Below are 19,876 nucleotides of genomic sequence, written 5' to 3'. Positions count from 1 at the left end.
ACACACACACACACACACACACATATATATATATATATATATATACTAGTAGTCTGCTCGGTGTGCCTGGTCGTAAGATACGCTTAAATATGTTATTTTGATTAACGCAAACTACGTATTTGTTATTATTATTATCAGCTAGAATCGAAACCAAAATATACAACTCTCCATCCTCATTTCTTAGCCTCTTAGCCACGCCTATACGCATATATATATATATATATATATATATATATATATATATATATATATATATGTATATATACATTGCGTATTAAATTATTAACGAGTTTACATTTTTTAAAATAGTTAAGGAACGAGTGAATAAAAATTCATGAAACTTTGAAAAAGTGCTTACAATACTATTCAGCTACTCCAGTCTGAAAATAAAAGTATTTAAAGTAGTATTAGAGAAACTATGGCAGAAGACAGGAATATCTGTTAATTTCAGTGTGTCAAGTTATTAACGAGGTTGAGAAAAACACAATATACCCATAACTTGTTTATTGAAATAATTTTAAAACATTAAATGAACTTGGAAAAATCCTTAGAGCACAATAACTTCATAGCAATTTATTCATTGACATAATTAGTAGAGGATATGCGATTCGTTTTTTATGAATGACTTGTAAAAGAGGTCCACAGAATTAGTCAAAATTGTGTTTTGATCAACAGTTATTCCTCGCGATACCTCTTGGCGAGCATCTCACAACTCATTTTTGCGCGTAAATTGGCGTCCACTTGCTTCATGATACTCCAAAGGTTCTCGATTGGGTTAAAATTTCGTGTATTCGCAGGTCACTCCATCTTCCGTATCCCAGAGAACTCCAGTTGTTGCAAATATTCTTTGCTTTTGTTTGCTGCATGCGAAGGAGTATTACCCTGCATAAAAATAATGGTTCTTCTGAACGTCAACTTTTGCTTCTTCAGCCATGGTTGAAAGTGCTCCTTCAGAAAAGCTATGTAAGTATTTGACGTCACTTTTACGCCTTCTGGGCCTCTCCATGGACCAACTAAAGTACCTCCGATAATACCAGCCCAAATCATTATCCCACCACCACCTTGTTGGCGCCTTAAACGCTGATGACGATGTCGTCCATTTAGGACCCATCCCTTGCTCAAGCCATCTGGGCCATCAAGAGTGACACGCACTTCATCCGTAAACAAAACTTTGGAAAAATCCGTTTTCTATGTTGTCCTCTACCCATTTCAGTCGGTTTTGTATGTGATGTTGCTTTAATGGACGCTTTGTCACAGGCTTAACAGACTTTGCCACTTATTTCAGTAGGCGACATCGAGTACTTTTTTAGACTTCTTCAATCCGGCTTGGTCAAAAACTTCTCGACTTGTCTGCCCAGGGTTCTTAACAACTTCACAGTTAATTTGGAGTAGAGAACAGCGTGAAACAACTCTAGATTTACCATTATCAGCTCTCTTACGTACCTTTGTAGGGACATTGGCAAAGTTCTTCACAGTTTGATTGTACCTTCCTATACTTTTTGATATTTCGATGGTATTTTAATCTTTTGCTAGCTGTTCTGTAATAGTACGTTTTTCAGAACTAATCAAACCACCTTTACGACCCATTTTATTGACGAAACAAACTGCCTTGTTAATAATTTGCAATTATGATGGCAAGTTGTTTACATTGCGCGGAACAGTATGAAAATTTCACAGTACGCGCAACTCAGCATTGCCAACGTTTCCGAAGCTTTTGGTACGAAACTACGGGCAAGTTACTGAAACTGGTAAAAAAATGTTATCTCGTTAATAATTTGACACGTAGTATATATATATATATATATATATATATATATATATATATATATGTATATGTATATATATATATGTATATATATATATATATATATATATATATAGTATATATATATATATATATATATGTATATATATACATATATATATATGTATATATATATATATATATATATATATATATATATATAAAGAATAAAATACGTGCTATATATATATATATATATATATATATATATATATATATATATAGCACGAATATTCATGCGTAACGTAGTAGCTATTCGTTCATGCCTTAATCTTTAGCCCTGCAGCAAATATATCTTCATAGCTCAAACGTTAACGTTAAAGTAAAAAGTAAATCGTAAGCTAAACGTTTTGGTTTCGATCCTCGGTGGTGTGGCACGGGTCATTGTTTTTTAAAATTTTTTAAAAAACTTTTTAAACCATTACTATATATTGGGTCCAATATAATATCATAATAAATACGAAATCTGCATTAAGGAAAATATTATATTTAAGCGTATTTTAGGATCGGGCAATGTCGAGCAGTCTGCTAGTAGAAACTATTTTTAAGAATTGCTTAATAACTCCGGAAGAGTTTTCATTATTTTTCTTATTTTTACTGTTGCTGAAACTCGGCAAATAAACGAGTAAGCAGAAGATATAGGGCAGTAAAGAGGAGACGATAAAGTTTTCTTTTTCAGACAAAAATGAAGTAAAACAAGTTTTCGTAAAAAGGTAGTCAGGGATAAAGTTAGTGAGTTAAAACTCCCCCTTTCTTTCTCTCCCTAAAAAATAAAAATAATGCGACTCAGCAAATTTTGAAGCAATTGTTCATGTGAAATGATATTTGTAAACAATGGTTCAGTTGGTTCTATTTTTATGTTTAGAGCGTCTCAAAAGATTGAAAACCAAATAGTATTGTATGTCAGCCCAATTGGCAAGCGGTTTTTCATTCATTTTTTATGTTCCGTATAACATTAAAAAAAAATGTAGAAGATATAGAGTTGGGAAGGAGCTTGAAGGAGATTAGCCAGCATGTATGTACTATAACAACGAAATTAAGTCCGTAAATTTCATCTCGACCTAACAGAGCTATTGCCAGAAGCGAGAAGAGATACATAGTTTTGTCATCACGCCTCTCAACTGTTTATATTTCGCGGGAAACGGGGTTAGTCGGAAGTGAGAGGAATACCGTACACGAAGAGTATTTTTTTTTTATCGTTATGCAGGTGAAAACATACAAGTATGTTTTTAGCAAACCACGTACTGATCACTCCGCGAGTATAAATATGCAAACGATAAAGAAAATAGACCGTAATTATGCGATGCTTACACAAATATACGCGCGCATGGTTATTAGTATATTTCTCCTAACGAAATAAAGGGCGACACTAACATTTTGATTTAAAATTAATACAAGACTAAAAAGAGAAATTATATTCGAAGCGTTTTCTTTATTATTTAGAAGAAGAGGACAAGAATGTATATTTTCATGCGTGACAGACGAAAATGTTATTTAAATTTAACCGTGACAGAGAGACAGACGAAAAATACTATTTCTAACTGATAAATAGGGCTGGGACAACAGCATATTCTTTTCATTGATTTGACTCTCGAGTGTGTATCTGTTGATATATTATATGCTTTTATATAAAGTAACGTGGTTCTCGCTTGATTAACTGTGTCTAACTGTGCCGGATATATACTTGAACGTCAAAACAATGAAAAGAATACTCTGTTGTCACAACCGTACTTATAAATCAGTATACCTACTTTTTTTTTCAATGAACTGAAATTTAGACTTTTTTTTAAAGAATACTATTGATATACACTAGATAAGATAAACTCAGTTTATCTTATCCAGCGGGAATGTTTACTAGACATTTTCTTCGAGTGTCTAAGATCTCTGTTTGTCAAGACAACCTGGTATGAGGATACACCCCCTACAAGTAAACACTGATGAAATATTCAAATAACATAGTATTCGAAGCCAAAGCCCCCCCCAGTATTGCTAGCCCACACTGGCTAATATGAGAATGCTGCACCTTTATAAGTAATGTTGCTTCTAGTAATAACGCTAAGTTGGATACTCCACCAGACTAAATAAATAATCGTCCAAGGAGCCGGTAAAACCAAGAGATAAACAATAATATATAATATACGTCGTCGTTGTCGTCGACAATTGTCTGTTTTGGATGAAGATGGTTTAGCTCTACTGTCTATCTGCACCGCCGGGAATTGTCCAATTAGGGAATTACTGCCGCTCATGTTGAAGATAGAGGTGGATGATTTTTGGGGCTGCTGATGTTGCTGCTCTCGCCTGACTCTTAATAGCAGTTGATTCCTCATGCGCAGCTTCTGCATTGAGAATGCCTTGTCCTACGCCAGTCGCCAAACAGCGTGATCGTCAGCCAGGATTCCCATGCGTGGAGGCTGATGTCCCGCAGCTATATGTTCCTTTTGCAAACATCTTGGAAAAGTAGTTTGTCGATCCCTTTGTTTTTTCTGCTTTTAGCCAGCTCGCCGTCGAAAAACTCTTAAGGGATGCGTTCTGCGTCCATCCCTCTGACATACCCTAACCATCGCAGCCGTATACAATATACATTACCAAAGTAAACTGACCAATCTGTAACGCTGCACACGTGTTAACATGTAGCATTTATTATTGAACGGTATCGTTACCATTTAACGGACCCAACACATTGTAGACTTCGTCACAAGAAAACAAAAGTAAGAAACAAATGCGACTTTTTTTTAACAAAAAACCTTTATATTTGGTATTTCTAACAACACAGTTTTTAAAAGTCTTTTAAATAGTTAATTTCTCCTTCTCCGACTGCGTATGACTTTTCGTCTCTGCTGTGACGTCACCCATATGTCTCTAACACGTGCTTCTATCGTCACGTCTCAAACACTTCTCCCAAAACGTCTCGAATGTCTCTGCTTCTCCGAACTAGTTTCAAATGCATGCTGCTCTGAAAACAGTCCTCCGCTCAAGTGTGCCCTTTTGTGTCTGCTGTGATGTCATATCGCGCACCCGGCTTGGTCATTTATATATGTTAGCTTCTACTGCAGCGATTCTGTTACAAATCGGAGAGACAAACATTAATGCGCTTCACTTCTTTATTAGTTCAATGTTTGAGAGGTAAATGAGAACGTTAATGAAACACTAGAATATCTAAGTATATCATATAATGATAAAGTTGTAGAAGAATCGATACCAAAAAAAAAAAAAAAAAAAAATCGATAAACAACTGCGCATTTTGCTAAAAATACGATAATTTCTTTCGCCAATTTCTTGTTTATTCACCTATGGTGGTCCAACCGTGATAGAAAATGCAATATAGAGATTTTTTCAACACATACAGCGCCTAGCATTTCCAAAATGGTCACCCATATGGTACTGGCCAGCCTCATCGTTGCTTAGCTTCGGTGTATATGCAGGCAACAAATACACACACACAGAAACACACGCGCACACACACACACACACACACACACACACACATATATATATATATATATATATATATATATATACACATACAAGTTAGAAAAGCATTTTATCCAAGGCATAAAAATGGTTTAACAAAATGTTTTTATTATAGGCTTTAAAAATAAAGGTACAAGATTCAATTTGAAATTTATTGATCTTCAAAGTGCACTTTTATAAATTTTACAAAGTTAGGTATAAAAATTTAATTTAAATTGAATCCAAAAATTACCTTGGATTTATTTTATGTAATGTACATTCTGTTGCACGTTTAAAAACTCATTGAAAATTTTATATCTATATCATTAATTACTAGACGAAAGATAATGTTTGTAAATTGCTCTTTCGCTCGAGGACTAATATATATATATATATATATATATATATATATATATATATATATATATATATATCACTTATGAAAAAAGAATTTAAGACTTCACTTAATAGTCAAATCAAACGTTAAAAATACTTGGCTAAATATAGTTCATTTAGTCTCTCTAAGCATCCACACTTAATTTTAAACTATCATTAAATTTTGTTTTTTTATGATTTTCGCTACGCAAAACTATAGAATGATATAAAATGTTTGAATTATTTGAAATTCAGTTTTTATAATATTTTTTGCATATTCTTATAGCAATCATCTTAAATATTATTTAGACGAAAAAAATTATTTGGTTCAAAAGCCTTTTAAAAATATGTTAATGTTTTTAGCGATCGAGGCAAAAATGACGGTAATTGATGTGGTTTTGGAAAACTTTTGATTTAAAATTCTATTAAAAATAGTAGAAAAAGTTTTATAATATTCTGCTTTCCATATGATAAAATCCAGGCTTTTATCTTTCTGGAAAAAAAAAAGAAGTTGCTCAAGAATAATTGATTATCAAAATAGATTTTAATTCGTTAAAAGCAAATACAAAAACAACCTGATTTTTCTTTCATTTTTTGGCCGTGCCTCATCCATAATATCTATGTGATCAACCGGCAGATCGCGATCGATGTATTTGAATAGCCCGGGTGTAAGCGCTATTTTTAAAGTTAGGTTAGTTTCACTCTCACCTTTTGCCGGATTGAGATTTAAATTCAACTCGGTCATAAGAGAGACATTATTCCAGGCATTTTCTCCTTCGTGTGAAATAATGATTAATTGCAAGCTGCCTGAGACGTCTATACCGAAAAATGCCGTCGGGTTCCTTCTCAACTATTCACCCCCCTCCCACAAAGAAGTGCCCTCATTCTGGAGGGCTTATTTTACCCTCATTAAAAGAACTAGTGTTATGTTGTGTCTCATAAATCCTACCTACAGGATAGGATTAAAATGTAGTACCTGTTCCATCCTAAATCGGAAGATGGGGTGGCGGAAGAGGAATTCTCGAATGAAATATTAAAAAAAAAAAAAATCTAATCTAGAATGATTTTGGTTGGGAGTTGGATATTCTCCATATTAAAACCGATCTTGTGGCACGCTCAGCCCTTTGTGGCGAGGTGATAAATAGAAATAGTAGAAACACGCCCAAAGAAATTACAATTCATCAGTTTATTTTGTCTGCACCCGATTCCAATTCGGATTTGCTTTCGTCATTCATTAAAGAGATTTTCCAGAATCCCACTGTATAAAAAATAATTAAAAAAACTAAAAAAAAAAATCTGTATGATATATGTACTAGTGACAGAAAGAAAATATCGCAGACAAAAAATCACGTAAATTGATCAAGTAATTTTATTAAAAACAAACAAACATATCTTATGACTGAAATATCAGCGACGATCTAGCGAATCTATCTTGGAAAAAATCTGAAAGAACAAGAAAAATAAATCCAAGTCGAGATTTTAGAAATCCGTTCTTAGTATTGGGGGTCCTGGATATGACCTTAAACTATATCCGATGGTGAGGCCCCAGCTTGCGGGCTTTGGAGAGTATGGAGCCACCCTTTAATTGCCATTGCTGCTAGGTCCACTCTGACCCAGAGTGGTAGTACCTGTTAGGGTCCCAACTATGGGTTAAATAGAATCCGACTTAAAAAAAAGCAAATATACTCTATTAAAAAATTGTTCTTCAAAATCACTGGATTCGGCATTAAATAACCTGAAAAGGGTTTATATGCTGAAAAACAAAAACAACCCACCAACTAACTTAGTATTAGGCGTGAGACATTGGAAAACTCAATATTGCTTTAAAAGTTTTCTTTTTAAAAATAAAATTACTTGATCAATTTAAATGATTTTTAGTGTACTATATTTTCTTTCCATCATGAGTACGTGCATCATATTTTAAGAATTGTATTTTTGTTATTTCATGTGGGACGAGGTTCTTATTTTCTTTAAATCAAATCTAATGAATACTTAAAAATAATATTTTCTTTTATCTTTTTGATTTAGAGTTATATCCCTAGTTCCCTCAGACTGTTTTCAAGATGGCATCGCAGTATTATCGCTTGTCATTTAGCCATAAAATTTTATTTTCTTATTTAAAAACTAAGCTACTTAATCAATTTACGTGATTTTTAGCGTATTAGATCTTTCCGCTATGTATGACTAAATCATACAGATTTTTCTTTCTTTTTTTTTTTCAAAAGGGTGATTCTGAATTAATGCCAAGATTTCTGTTCTCATAAAAGAGTTCTGTCTGATTTGAAATCCAAGTCGGCACGGAAAAACCGAAGCCCACAAAGAAAATGGTTTCACTTTCTAATTGCAAATCAAATTTATTAATTAATTGCTACAAATAAGAAAAATAGTGCCATCACATTTCTTCAGATTCGGCTAAATTGTTTCTTCCACGTTAATTACTTTCCTACTTAAGTCTAAAAGTAATTTAAAAATTGCCAGGATGTGGGACAAATTACCAGGATGTGGAACAAAACGCCAGCCAAGCTATTTTCTATCTTTCTTCTCTTTTAAAAACAAGTGTATCTTCTTTCCTTTCATTTTTTTCCTGGCCCTTTTCCCCTTTGACATCGACAGTAATTATTCCTAACGGATGGGGGTCGCTCGTGTTTCGTTTATGATGGAGGTGCATAATTTCATATTAATCAACAGACGAGACTCACTTTGATTGCATCGCCTTGTTTATTTTAGCAGGGATAGAAGAAGAAGAAGGAAAAGAAGAAGAAGAAAAAAAAAGATAGAAAGGAGAAACAACAGAAGAAAAGGAGAAACAAGATGAAAAAGAAAATAAAATAAATAAAACACAGAAGAGAAAAAAGAAAAAGGAGAACAAAAGAAACATGGTATAAACAGACGAAAACAAAACGCAAAACAATACAGGAAAACAGGGAGAAGTCAGAAGTAGTAGGAGGAAGAAAAACAAAGAAAATTTGAAAGAGAAGAGAAAGAACAAAGAAAACGAGAAAAAGAGAATGAAGGATGAAAAAAGAAGAAAGACAAGGTAGGAAGACACAAAGAGACGAAATAAGAACAGAAAATAACGAAACAGAATAAAATAGGAAGACAAAAAGAAGGAAAAAAGGACGAAGAGAAGGGGGATACTGATTAAGAAAAAGAATAAAAAAAAGAGGTTGATGAGAAGAAAACGATGGCAAAAGAAAGAGGAGGCAAATAAAAAGAGAAAAGAGCAAAAGAAAATGGATGAAAATGAGAAAAAAGAACCAGAAGAAAATTTAAGTTAAATGTAAAAACGAAAATCGAAAGAAGGAAAAAAATCCAACATAGAAGGAGAAATAACAGACAAGATGAACAACGGTGCAAAAATACAAATAAGAGGATATAAAAGTACAGAATAAGGGAGAGGAAGAAATCATCCAAATAGTATCGAAAAATTGAAAGAAGAAGAAATAGATATAACAAAAGAAGAACAAGAACAAGAAAAATACACAACAAAAAAGAACACAACAATAACAACAATAATAATAATAATAACAACAATAATAATAACAATAACAACAACAACAATAACAATAATACTAATAATAACAATAATAATAACAATAATAATAATAATAATAACAACAACAATAACAATAATACTAATAATAACAACAATAATAATAATAATAATAATAACAACAACAATAATAATAATAATAACAACAACAACAACAACAACAATAATAATAATAACAATAATAACAATAATAATAACAACAATAATAATAATAACAACAATAATAATAACAACAACATCAACAACAATAATAATAACAATAATAATAATAATAATAATAACAACAACAATAATAACACTAATAATAACAACAATAATAATAATACTAATAATAACAATAACAACAACAACAATGATAATAATAATAATAATAATAATAATAATAATAATAACAATAATAACAATAATAATAATAACAATAATACTACTATCATTATCACCCAGACTACAGATGTTAGCATTTATTATTTATATAAAAAGTTTACTTAAAAAAAGAATTGAAATACGAAGCCATTACAAAAAGAAACATGGCGGCTGGGAAAATGAGAATTAGCACAGCAAAAGTGAATAATCTTTCAAGCTATATTTGCATGAGTAACAATGTTGAATTGAATTGCTGTGGTTAAAGAAATTCGAAGAGAAAAGAAATATTTATTCGAAAGTTAGTGTAAACTCATATTAAACTCACGAAAACCCTAAAATAATAATACAAAAAATAATTAGAATATTCTCCGTATATAATCAAATAACTTTAACGAAAAGGATGTGGTTTTTGAAACATTAAAGCCCGCCTCTAGTCTGGACGTCACTTCAATCTAAACTGTTGATAATATATTTAAAGCTAACATTCCTATTTTGTCTACTGTACTGATGAAAATGGTTAGAAATATTATTTCAAAGAAGTTACTAGTGATATATTTAACCTAAGACAAATGCATGTGATATAGATTACTAATAATATGAACCTGTATTTTGCTTTTGTAGATCTGGAGGAAGTCTTTGGGAGAGCGTTAAAGGATATTGTCTAGTGGGTTTTGCATAGGGGGAAAAGTGGTTAGTTAACACTTTTAAAGCAATGTACTCATACAAAAACGTTAAAATTCGTGTTTGAAATAAGAATACATTTAATGTCAGAGTTAATGTTAAAGTAGGAGTACGTCTGAGTTATATACTGAGTCTGTTGCTTTCATTTGTGTCAGACGAATTTTACAGGTTGTCCGGAATATATGAAACTTTTGAATCTGTCTTAACTCTAACTTTCTCTCTCCCTCTCTTCCTCTTTCCCTCCTCTCTCTCTCTCTCTCTCTCTCTCTCTCTATATATATATATATATATATATATATATATATATTTCAGTTCATCTATTCTTTGGCATGCTGTTAAATGTTGCCTGCGAATGGTTGAAATGATTATTTATATTACTTTAAAAGAAACACTGATAAATGTACTGTTGCTAGTTCATTATCGTTGGAGTGCTATATTTGAATTTAAATTATAATTAATTTAGAAAGAGAGACAGCTGCCATTTTTTTTTAAAAAGGCGTTCAAAGAGAGATAACCATTAATTATTTTAAAAGGTGAATTATTTATTTATTGTAATAGTTAAACATAGTAAAATTAATAAAGTCCATGATAGTAATGCTATTACTCTTTGTGACAGTAATTAAATAATAATATTTATAATAGTTATTATTTTAATAAAAATACTGATAAATTTAAAATAAAATAAATAATAAAATAAGAAATAGAAAATAATAGTAATAAAATACCAAGTAAAATAATAATAATAATAATAATAATAATAGTAATAACAATAATAATAATAATAATAATAATAATAATAGTTATTAAGTTATAAATTGTAAATGTTTAAAACATATTAGTAATCAGAAAATTATTTTGGTTTACGGTGGCTCAATCTAAAACATACTAGTGTTTATAGGTTCAAACAGTAGGGCATTGTGAATTTGACATATCTATGCTAAAAGGAGGTTCGGATTTAATAGGGGTTATTCAGTTATATAAATGAATACATACATATATAATATATATATATATATATATTATATATATATATACACACACGTATATATATATTATATATATATACACACACACGTATATATATATATATATATATATATATATATATATATATATATATATATATATATTTGCAACACATTAAACAACTAGGAATTCCATACATACAAACCACATCACAAACTAGGAGACAAATATTAAAAACAAGAAAGCATCTCTAAAACAAACCAGTTTCCAATGCAAACATACACTATTCCTTGCCAAAATTGCCACCATATATACGTTGGTGAAATCCAGGGTAAATTAGAAAAAAGGCGCAATGAACATAAAGAGATATTAGAAATAACAATTCTCTAAGTGCATTATTCTCTTATTTCATTTCAGCATAATCATAACTTGGATTTCAAACAAGCAAAAATAGTTAAATTTATTTATAAAAAAACGCACCGGAGACTTCTTGAATTAACGCTTATCGCAAATTAAAGCACAATTAAACCACGCGAAGGTTTCTATAACGTAGCGCCATCAATAGGTAAACTTTTATTAAAAAAAAAAAATTAATTATAGACATAGGTTAACCCTCTCACTGTGTGCGAAAATGTGTGTCTGTGTGTGTGCACGCGCATGTGTATATGTGTGTATATAGATGTGTGTGTGTGTGTGCGTGTGTGACAAATTGTGACAATTTTCCCTTTTAGTGCTTGAAACCAGTCAAGGTCAGGTTTTTGATTTCATTGCAGAAATTTAAGATAAAATGTTGCCGCTATGTAATTTTGGCCATAACCTACTCAGTCGTTCGACTTGGGTGCGTCTGAGAATAGAGTAATCATATATAACTTATATATAATTATAGATAACTACATTTCATATACACACACACACACATACACATATATATAAATGTACTTTTGGGTATAATTTTTTCTTATATATATTTAAGCAAAAAAAGTTCTGGTGTTGTGAGAGTTGGCAGCGATTTTTGTATTTTCGCAACTTTTGCTTAAAAATTTGGTCTTCCATTTCTCATCATATATATATATATATATATATATATATATATATATATATATATATATATATATATACTAGCAGTTCAGCTCGGCTTTGCTCGGGCCCTATGTACTATTCATAACTTGCCCTATGTGTGAGTACACTTTATGTAAGGGCTGAAATGCTAGTATAGATATATAGATAGATAGATATAGATATCTATATATCTATAAAAGTGAAAGTGACTGTCTGTCTGTGTGTGAGTTTGTCTGTATATATTTCCTTGCACAATGACTCTGACAATTTTATGTCTACAGGCTCGAAATTTGATATACAGAGTAGTGAGATTTGGGAAAATCTTTGCAATCCGTTTTCGGCCAGAAAGGGTCAAAGTTAAAAAAATTGACCTCTGCGGTCTCTTCCAAATTACTCAGACAATTTCTGGTCTAAACATTTGAAATTTTACATAAAGGGTATTCAGAGATAGGGCAAGCTTTTTAATCGGTTTTGGTCGAAAATTTAAGCTACAAATATACAAATCTATGTATGTACGTTTGCATGTCTGCCTAAAACTTTCGACAGAGGCGACAGAGTTTTACAAGATCAGTATTGTTTTGAAGCTCGACCCTTCAGACGACAAATATCGAAAAATTGGCTAAAAAGATGAATTTCTCCACCCTCAACCGGGCACTTTTCTACAGGAAGGGTTCGCTTTTTTCGCCGATATTTTTGAAAGTCATGCCCTCTTTCCATTGTCTAACCTTAATTTAAACCTACGTCACTTCCGGTTTGGCGGTGGTCGTAACAGCAAAGATGTCACGTTTTTTTTTTCACGTTCTTTTCCTCCTTCGTGGTACGGGTTCAAGCCTGCCTTTCTACTACCACATTTTTTTTTGCTCAACACACACCTTCAAAAACCTGGGCAACGCCGGGCACCCGTACTAGTATATATATATATATATATATATATATATATATATATATATATATATATATATATATATATATATAAAAGAAAAAATATTTATATATATATATATATATTATCTGTGTATAGTTTATTGCAGGTCAATATTTTTTTATTGTGAAATTGCTATGAAGCCCAGAGAAGTGAAATTTAGTACACTAGAAAAGCATAACAAGGAGACTTATTTGCCTGATTTTTTTAGAATTTGAAAGTTATGCCAATTTTTCTATTTTCTGGTAATGTTGTGTATCACTTTATTGCAAGTTTCTAAAAAAGGTATATTTTCGGTAATAAAACAATATTCTAACTTCATATTTCTATTTATCTATATATCCATAAAAGTGAAAGTATCTGTATGTGTGTATGTGTCTGTACATTTCCCTACGCAATAACTCTGTTAATTTTTAGTCTACAGACTCGAAATTTGATATACTGGGTACTGAGATTTGGGAAAATCGATGTGATCGGGTTTCGGCCAGAAATTTTGCTGTTAAGGGGTCAAAGTTCAACGATTTGACCTTTGAGAACTCCTCCGACAATTTTGGGTCTAGACACTTGAAATTTTAGATATAGGTTTCTTGGACATGGATCTAACTTAATAACTTGATTTGAGCCCAAAACAATAAATTTTAAGGGGTCATAATAGAGGTTAAATTAAAAAAAAAATTACCGTTCTTTTGTTTTCTTTCTTTCTTTTTTTTTGTTTTGCTCAACATACACCTCCAAACACGCGGACAACGCCGGACACCCATTGCTAGTATGAAATAAAAACCTATCCAGTAACAATATTAATAAAACAAGAACGAATTTCACATTATTTTGTTTAAGGAAATATTTATTCATCAACAAACGATACACAAGGTTTATATATGCATATATAGTTATTCACAGATACGTGATTCGTTGTGTGTACACCTTATCTGCATGGCTAGACGTAGCGACTCCTTTTTAAGTAAACAATATTATTATTATTTATAAGGATAATAAGGATGATAGAGAAGAAAGGAGATTCTTTAAGTTTGTGACAGAGCTCGATGCAAATGTTGAGCCGTGGGCGAAGAAAAAGACTATAAAAAGAGCGCGTGCTTAGACCGACGATCACATTCGAAAACACGTTTGAGAGCACGTTCAAGAGCAGGTTCGACGACCTCTGAGAGGACAGAAATCAGAAAAGGAACACAATCACATTTTATTCGAGAAAGTATCCGGAAATAAATGTCATTGATATACAAAAAAATCGAGTTATTCCTTTTCCTATACGACGTAGACTGCGTAAAATGTGTGGTTCCGTGTGTAACGTAGATAGTTTAACAAGAAATATGTCTGAAAAGTTGTCACATTTTATAAATTTTCAAATGAATTCAACGTATGATACGTAATAATTCAAATAGTGATCCACAAGTCACGGCTACGTCTAGCACTATATAATTAACTAAGATGTTATGACTAGCTGTAATCAATAAGTGTTTTTTATGCTCATATGTATCTGTATCATATTTTATGATACTCTTTCTTTATGCGCTCATGTTTATAAACACAAACAACACATGTGTAAATTAGATAGCAAGAAAATAAGTCTCTTAACTTCTGTATAAGTACATGGTAAAATGATAAAATTGTCGCCCTAGAAAAGACGACATGATTCCATTTCTGTTTGATTAAAACCGGTTTCCTTTTCGTTACAGACCATCTGATAGTTGACCAGTTGTGTACAAATCCCAAGAGCGATAGGAGCCTTCTATAATGTCTGAAAGTAACACAATGTTCAACGAGCGAGATTGGAGATGCGCCACTTTACAACTCATGCTCCCTACCGATTCAAATTAAGGGAACAGAACCATTGCCAGCAATCTCAAAATGCAAATCTTGACGGTTCAACGCTTGAGGGGACAGCTCAACCAGGTTTCCGGGCACGGTTATGGCTTTTGGTGTGGTTTTGAGTTAGGGACACATCATGTCACCTCACATCTTCGAAATTGGCTTGAAAGTCAACGTTAAAGTGTACCTGGATGTGCTGAAGAGTGTGGTGATCTCCTAGTGCAATCTAGTGGTAGCTAGTAGACCCTGACTGTGGCAACAGGACTCGGCGCTGGCCCACAAGTACAAAGCAACCTAGGTTTGGCCTCAGAAGGAGTGTTACCTCTTTATATTCTTTACTCACTGGTCCCCCTCCTTCCCTGACATGAACCCGCTGGACTACTTTGTTTGATCATACGTCGAGAACATCACGAATATGACCTTCCACAACCCCAAACCCAGCCCAATGGTCGTCATCCGCCGAGTATTCGCCAACCTCCCACCAGTACTTGTAGAAAATGCATGCTCCTAGTTCCAGACCCGTATTGAGGTGGTGATTGAGGCTGAAGGTGGTTACATTGATAGATGTCAGCTCTACTACATAATCAAGTTACCTGAATTGAGGTTTTTAATAAAAGTCTTTAAAAAAAATTTGCAGTGTTGTTTTCTTTAGGGCGATACTTTTATCGTTCCAGCCTGTATATTGCATGATAACAACCGTTCTTTGTAATATTGATAATAATAATAATAATAATGATAATAATAATAATGATAATAATAATAATAATAACAATCACACAACAACAACAACAATAATAATAACAATCACACAACAACAGCAACAACAACAACAATAATAATAATAACGATCACACAACAACAACAACAACAACAACAATAATAATAATAATAATAATAATAATGTCACCCAGACCCAGATACTGACAGACTCTACGTGAAAAGGAAAGACTGATCTGTATAGAAGACTGTGTGAAGGATACGAAAAAAGAACTAGAAAAATACATAATACAAAACACTGACAGAATAATTATGGCAGCGAGAGACACCGAAAAAAGCAACAAAACAGAAAACAGAGAGACAAACGAGAAAACGAGAAAAGAGAAATGGGAAGAGAAACAACCCCACGGAAGATTCATAAGAATGACAAAAGATGAGAATAACGAAAACACCTGGACATGGATGCGAAAAGGACATATAAACCGTGAAACTGAATCTCTAATAACTGCAGCACAAGATAACTCGATAAGAACCAACCATATCAAAGCAAGGATCGATAGAACACAAGAAAACAGCAAATGCAGACTATGTGGACAGAGAGACGATACGATAAACCATATAGTAAGTGAATGCAGCAAACTGGCCCAAAAGGAATACAAAAACAGGAATGACCAAGTGGGGAGGGCGGTGCACTGGGAATTATGCAAACGACTACATTTTGAGCGTACAAACAAATGGTACAAGCATAAACACGCAACAGCACTCGAAAACAAGAACCACAAAATCCTATGGGACATGGACATACAGACGGACAAACCCATCCAGGCAAGAAGACCAGATATCGTAATAATTAACAAGAAAGAAAAATCCTGTCAAATCGTAGACTTTGCTGTCCCAGCTGACCACAGGGTGAGTATGAAAGAAAAGGAGAAACGAAGCAAATACACAGAGCTAGCCAGAGAGTTAAAAGGGATTTGGATGATGAAGAAAATCAAAATAGTACCGGTAATAGTAGGAGCACTAAGAACAATTCCGAAAAATTTCAAAAAAAAAAAGAATGGCAGAAATTGGAATCAGAGGAATAACTGCAAAAATATAACGCCTAACGATAAAGAAAACGGCTGAAATATTAAGGAAAACCCTAGAATGTGGGTAATAACACAAGACAATATAACAAAGAAGCGTTACAGGGAATGAAGAACGCCGAAGCTGCATATCAACAAGTTCTATACCACCATCATGCATCCCCTCATTGTCTCATCACCATCCCCCCAATAGAAAAATGATACCAAAGAGCCGAGAAAGGTCTAGGAGGATGGGAAGACCGAGGAGAGAGGGCTGGCCTGACCTCCGCTGGACAAGCGCGAAGAGAACTGGGATCGTGGGGAGGCTTAGTGCGACTCAAATTCTAGTATAAACTGATAGCCACTACCAGCGAGAAATCAATCGTATGAGGCTGTTGCGATGACGCAGATTTATCTGCAAATGCTATCGAAGGAGGTGGGAGAGCTGGACGTCTGGGGAGACTTATTGTCACTCAGCTTCCAGAGAACACCACAGGTCTCCAAACCGATCGTTTGTTGACTTGTGTGAAATCTCCATGTGAGCCGCCAATAATAATAATAATAATAATAATAATAATAATAATAATAATAATAATAATAATAATAATAATAAGTAGTAGTAGTAGTAGTACAAACATAAGCCGGCCACAATACTTGGAGGGATTTACAGTTCTATTGGCTATCTCATCATCAAGCGTCCCACTAGTGTTTACTTTAATTCCGAGATAGTTAAAGTTTTTGACATATTTCAAACTGACCGTTAATTTGAATTGGCATTTAGGGGAACGCATGCACAGGTAGGTTCTGCTTGACACCCCAGATTTTCTTATGTTTATGGTTAATCTGAATGCCTTGTAAGCAGCAGAAAACTTGTTCATAATAGATTTAGCTTCCTCGAACAAAGTAACCACAAGTGCATCATTTGCGAACAGTAAATCACGAATTATACTGTTTCAAGTAAGAGCTTTGGCTTTTATTCTCTGGTGATTAAAAAGGCCACCACTTGTCCTATGCTGAAATTTTAACGCCATTCTCGGTTCCAGCAAATGCATGTTTCAGCATTACCGAAAAATAAAAGACAAACAATACAAGAGTCATAACACGAAAAGAATCAGGAGATGTATGTGGTGTTCGTGGACCTCACTAAAGCATTCGGCACTGGAAACCAGGCTGCCTTGTGGAAAGTGTTGCGAAAACTTGCTATACTCGAAAATATGTTGAAAGTGATAATATCATTCCATGAGAGAATGAAAGCAAATGTTGTTTCAAATGGTGAGATATTTGAGGATTGTAATCATTTAATCTGTGAGGATATATGTCGCAGTCTATGATGTTTTGCATTAAATTAATGTAAAACAAATAATGGTTGTGACTGTTACCCTACAAGTCACGGTTATGCCTACTAATATATAATTACTAAGTTTAGATATTATAACTAGCTGAAAGGATTAAGTGTTTATTTTCTATGCACATTGTATTATTACAATAGATAATGCGAGCATGAAAAATAATATGGTTAAGCTTAAACATGGAAAAAGTAAAGGACTAGTTGTTAAAACTAGAAAAGAAAAGGACAAAATATTCTAGTAAAAAATATAATAAATATATAACTTAAAATATTGCAGCATTAAGAATTTATTATATAATGTTAAATTGATTTTTTAAAAAACATTTTAATGCTGCAATATTTTAAGTTATAAATTTATTATATTTTTACTAGAATATCTTGTCCTTTTCTTATCCAGTTTTAACAACTAGTCATTTACTTTTCCATGTTTCCATATTACTTTTCATGCTCGAATTTTTTTATTGTAATCCATGATTTTTCCAGGCTTCAGTAAATTCACTTGTTCTTTGCTTAATTTCAGTATTATTATTTTTTGTCTCCATAAACATAACATACACATATGTAATAACAATGTACGGCACTCGTCTGCTTAAAAAAATCTCCCCAATTATCTCCCTTTCATTTTTTTCATTCTGCCTGTTTCACTTGTTACTTCTCTTTTCGCAACGGCAGTGAATTAGTAGCAACAGTAGTCGCTGAAGCAATGTGGCTGCTATGGAAACCAGTCATAAAAACGTCGCCCACCTCTTTACGTTTTTTTACGATTTTGAACATCAGTAAATTCATCATAAATTTTTTTTTACTGAACGAAAATTGAAAATATTTTTCTTCAAAATATAGCCGAGAAGGTGATCTATAAACTGTAATAATTGTTTGAAATTTGGTCGAAAAAATGAGTGAGTGGTGAAGCTTTAAAGCAGTTCTAAATGACTAAAACTGCCACTTAACCATATATTCAAACACTACCGTGTTTGAATGATACTTAAGCACATTTTTTTTTATTTGAGCATCTGTTATTTTCTCCCGCGCAAACTTGGAACATACTTCCACGAGAAAAAAAAAGTTGCACTTACATTACATCTCCCCGCAATACAAATGTCGTTTCCGGTCTCATCACAAGGTGTGCCATCGGTCACTGTGTCTCCAGTTGGCACATAAAAATTGCCAATTCTGGCATGACACATTGCCTTACAAGGACGACGAGCTACAATATAGGAAAAGGAAAAACAGCATTAAAATACGGACACAGATTTATAACATGCCTTAAAGTATTTGTTGATCCTAGCAAAACGTTGTTCTTAATTACTTGAAGTGTTTCATACAAATTCCGACATGCTACTTAATTAATGAGAATTCTAATGCATTTCCTGTCATTTCTTTTAGAATACAATTTTGAAACTTTTTTTTTTATAACGAGGATGAAAAAAAAAGTAGATTCGTTAGTTGTGACTAATCGTTTCTACATTATTTTAGTAGTAGTGTTAGCACGGGTAGAAAACTCATGTTTATTGTGCTCAATTTGCCTATCTGTCTGTTCATTTTTTTATCTACCTAAACAAAGCACAAAACCACTTGATGCAATGGCCTAATCATAATAAAACGAGATAGACTCACTTCAATACAAACATGCCTGAAAAAGAAATACATCACCAGCACTTAATCTACTGAATTCTAAACAAGTTAGACAAATTATAAGATCGTCAAAAGCCTAATAAGGGAGGAAGGGGTTACAAGGATGGCCGACAAA

The 19,876-nt window shown here is 32.7% G+C and overlaps 1 protein-coding gene across 1 annotated transcript in view; it reads right to left on the bottom strand.

Annotated features, from left to right (window-relative positions):
• LOC145267657 (thrombospondin type-1 domain-containing protein 4-like) overlaps positions 1–19,327 on the bottom strand; it is a 118,493-nt gene extending 99,166 nt beyond the window's left edge. Inside the window, exon 1 of the mRNA XM_080123318.1 lies at positions 19,203–19,327. Within this exon, the coding sequence (XP_079979444.1) occupies positions 19,203–19,313 (111 nt within the window). The 5' untranslated portion in view covers positions 19,314–19,327. The remainder of the gene's footprint in view (positions 1–19,202) is intronic.
• Positions 19,328–19,876: the final 549 nt, after the last annotated feature.

Source organism: Euprymna scolopes, chromosome 4 (assembly GCF_053919585.1).
Source record: "Euprymna scolopes isolate OS-2025 chromosome 4, ASM5391958v1, whole genome shotgun sequence".
Classification (NCBI taxonomy): Eukaryota; Metazoa; Mollusca; class Cephalopoda; order Sepiida; family Sepiolidae; genus Euprymna; species Euprymna scolopes.
Note: the sequence above shows the minus strand (reverse complement) of the source record. Positions and strands in the feature narration are given on the sequence as shown.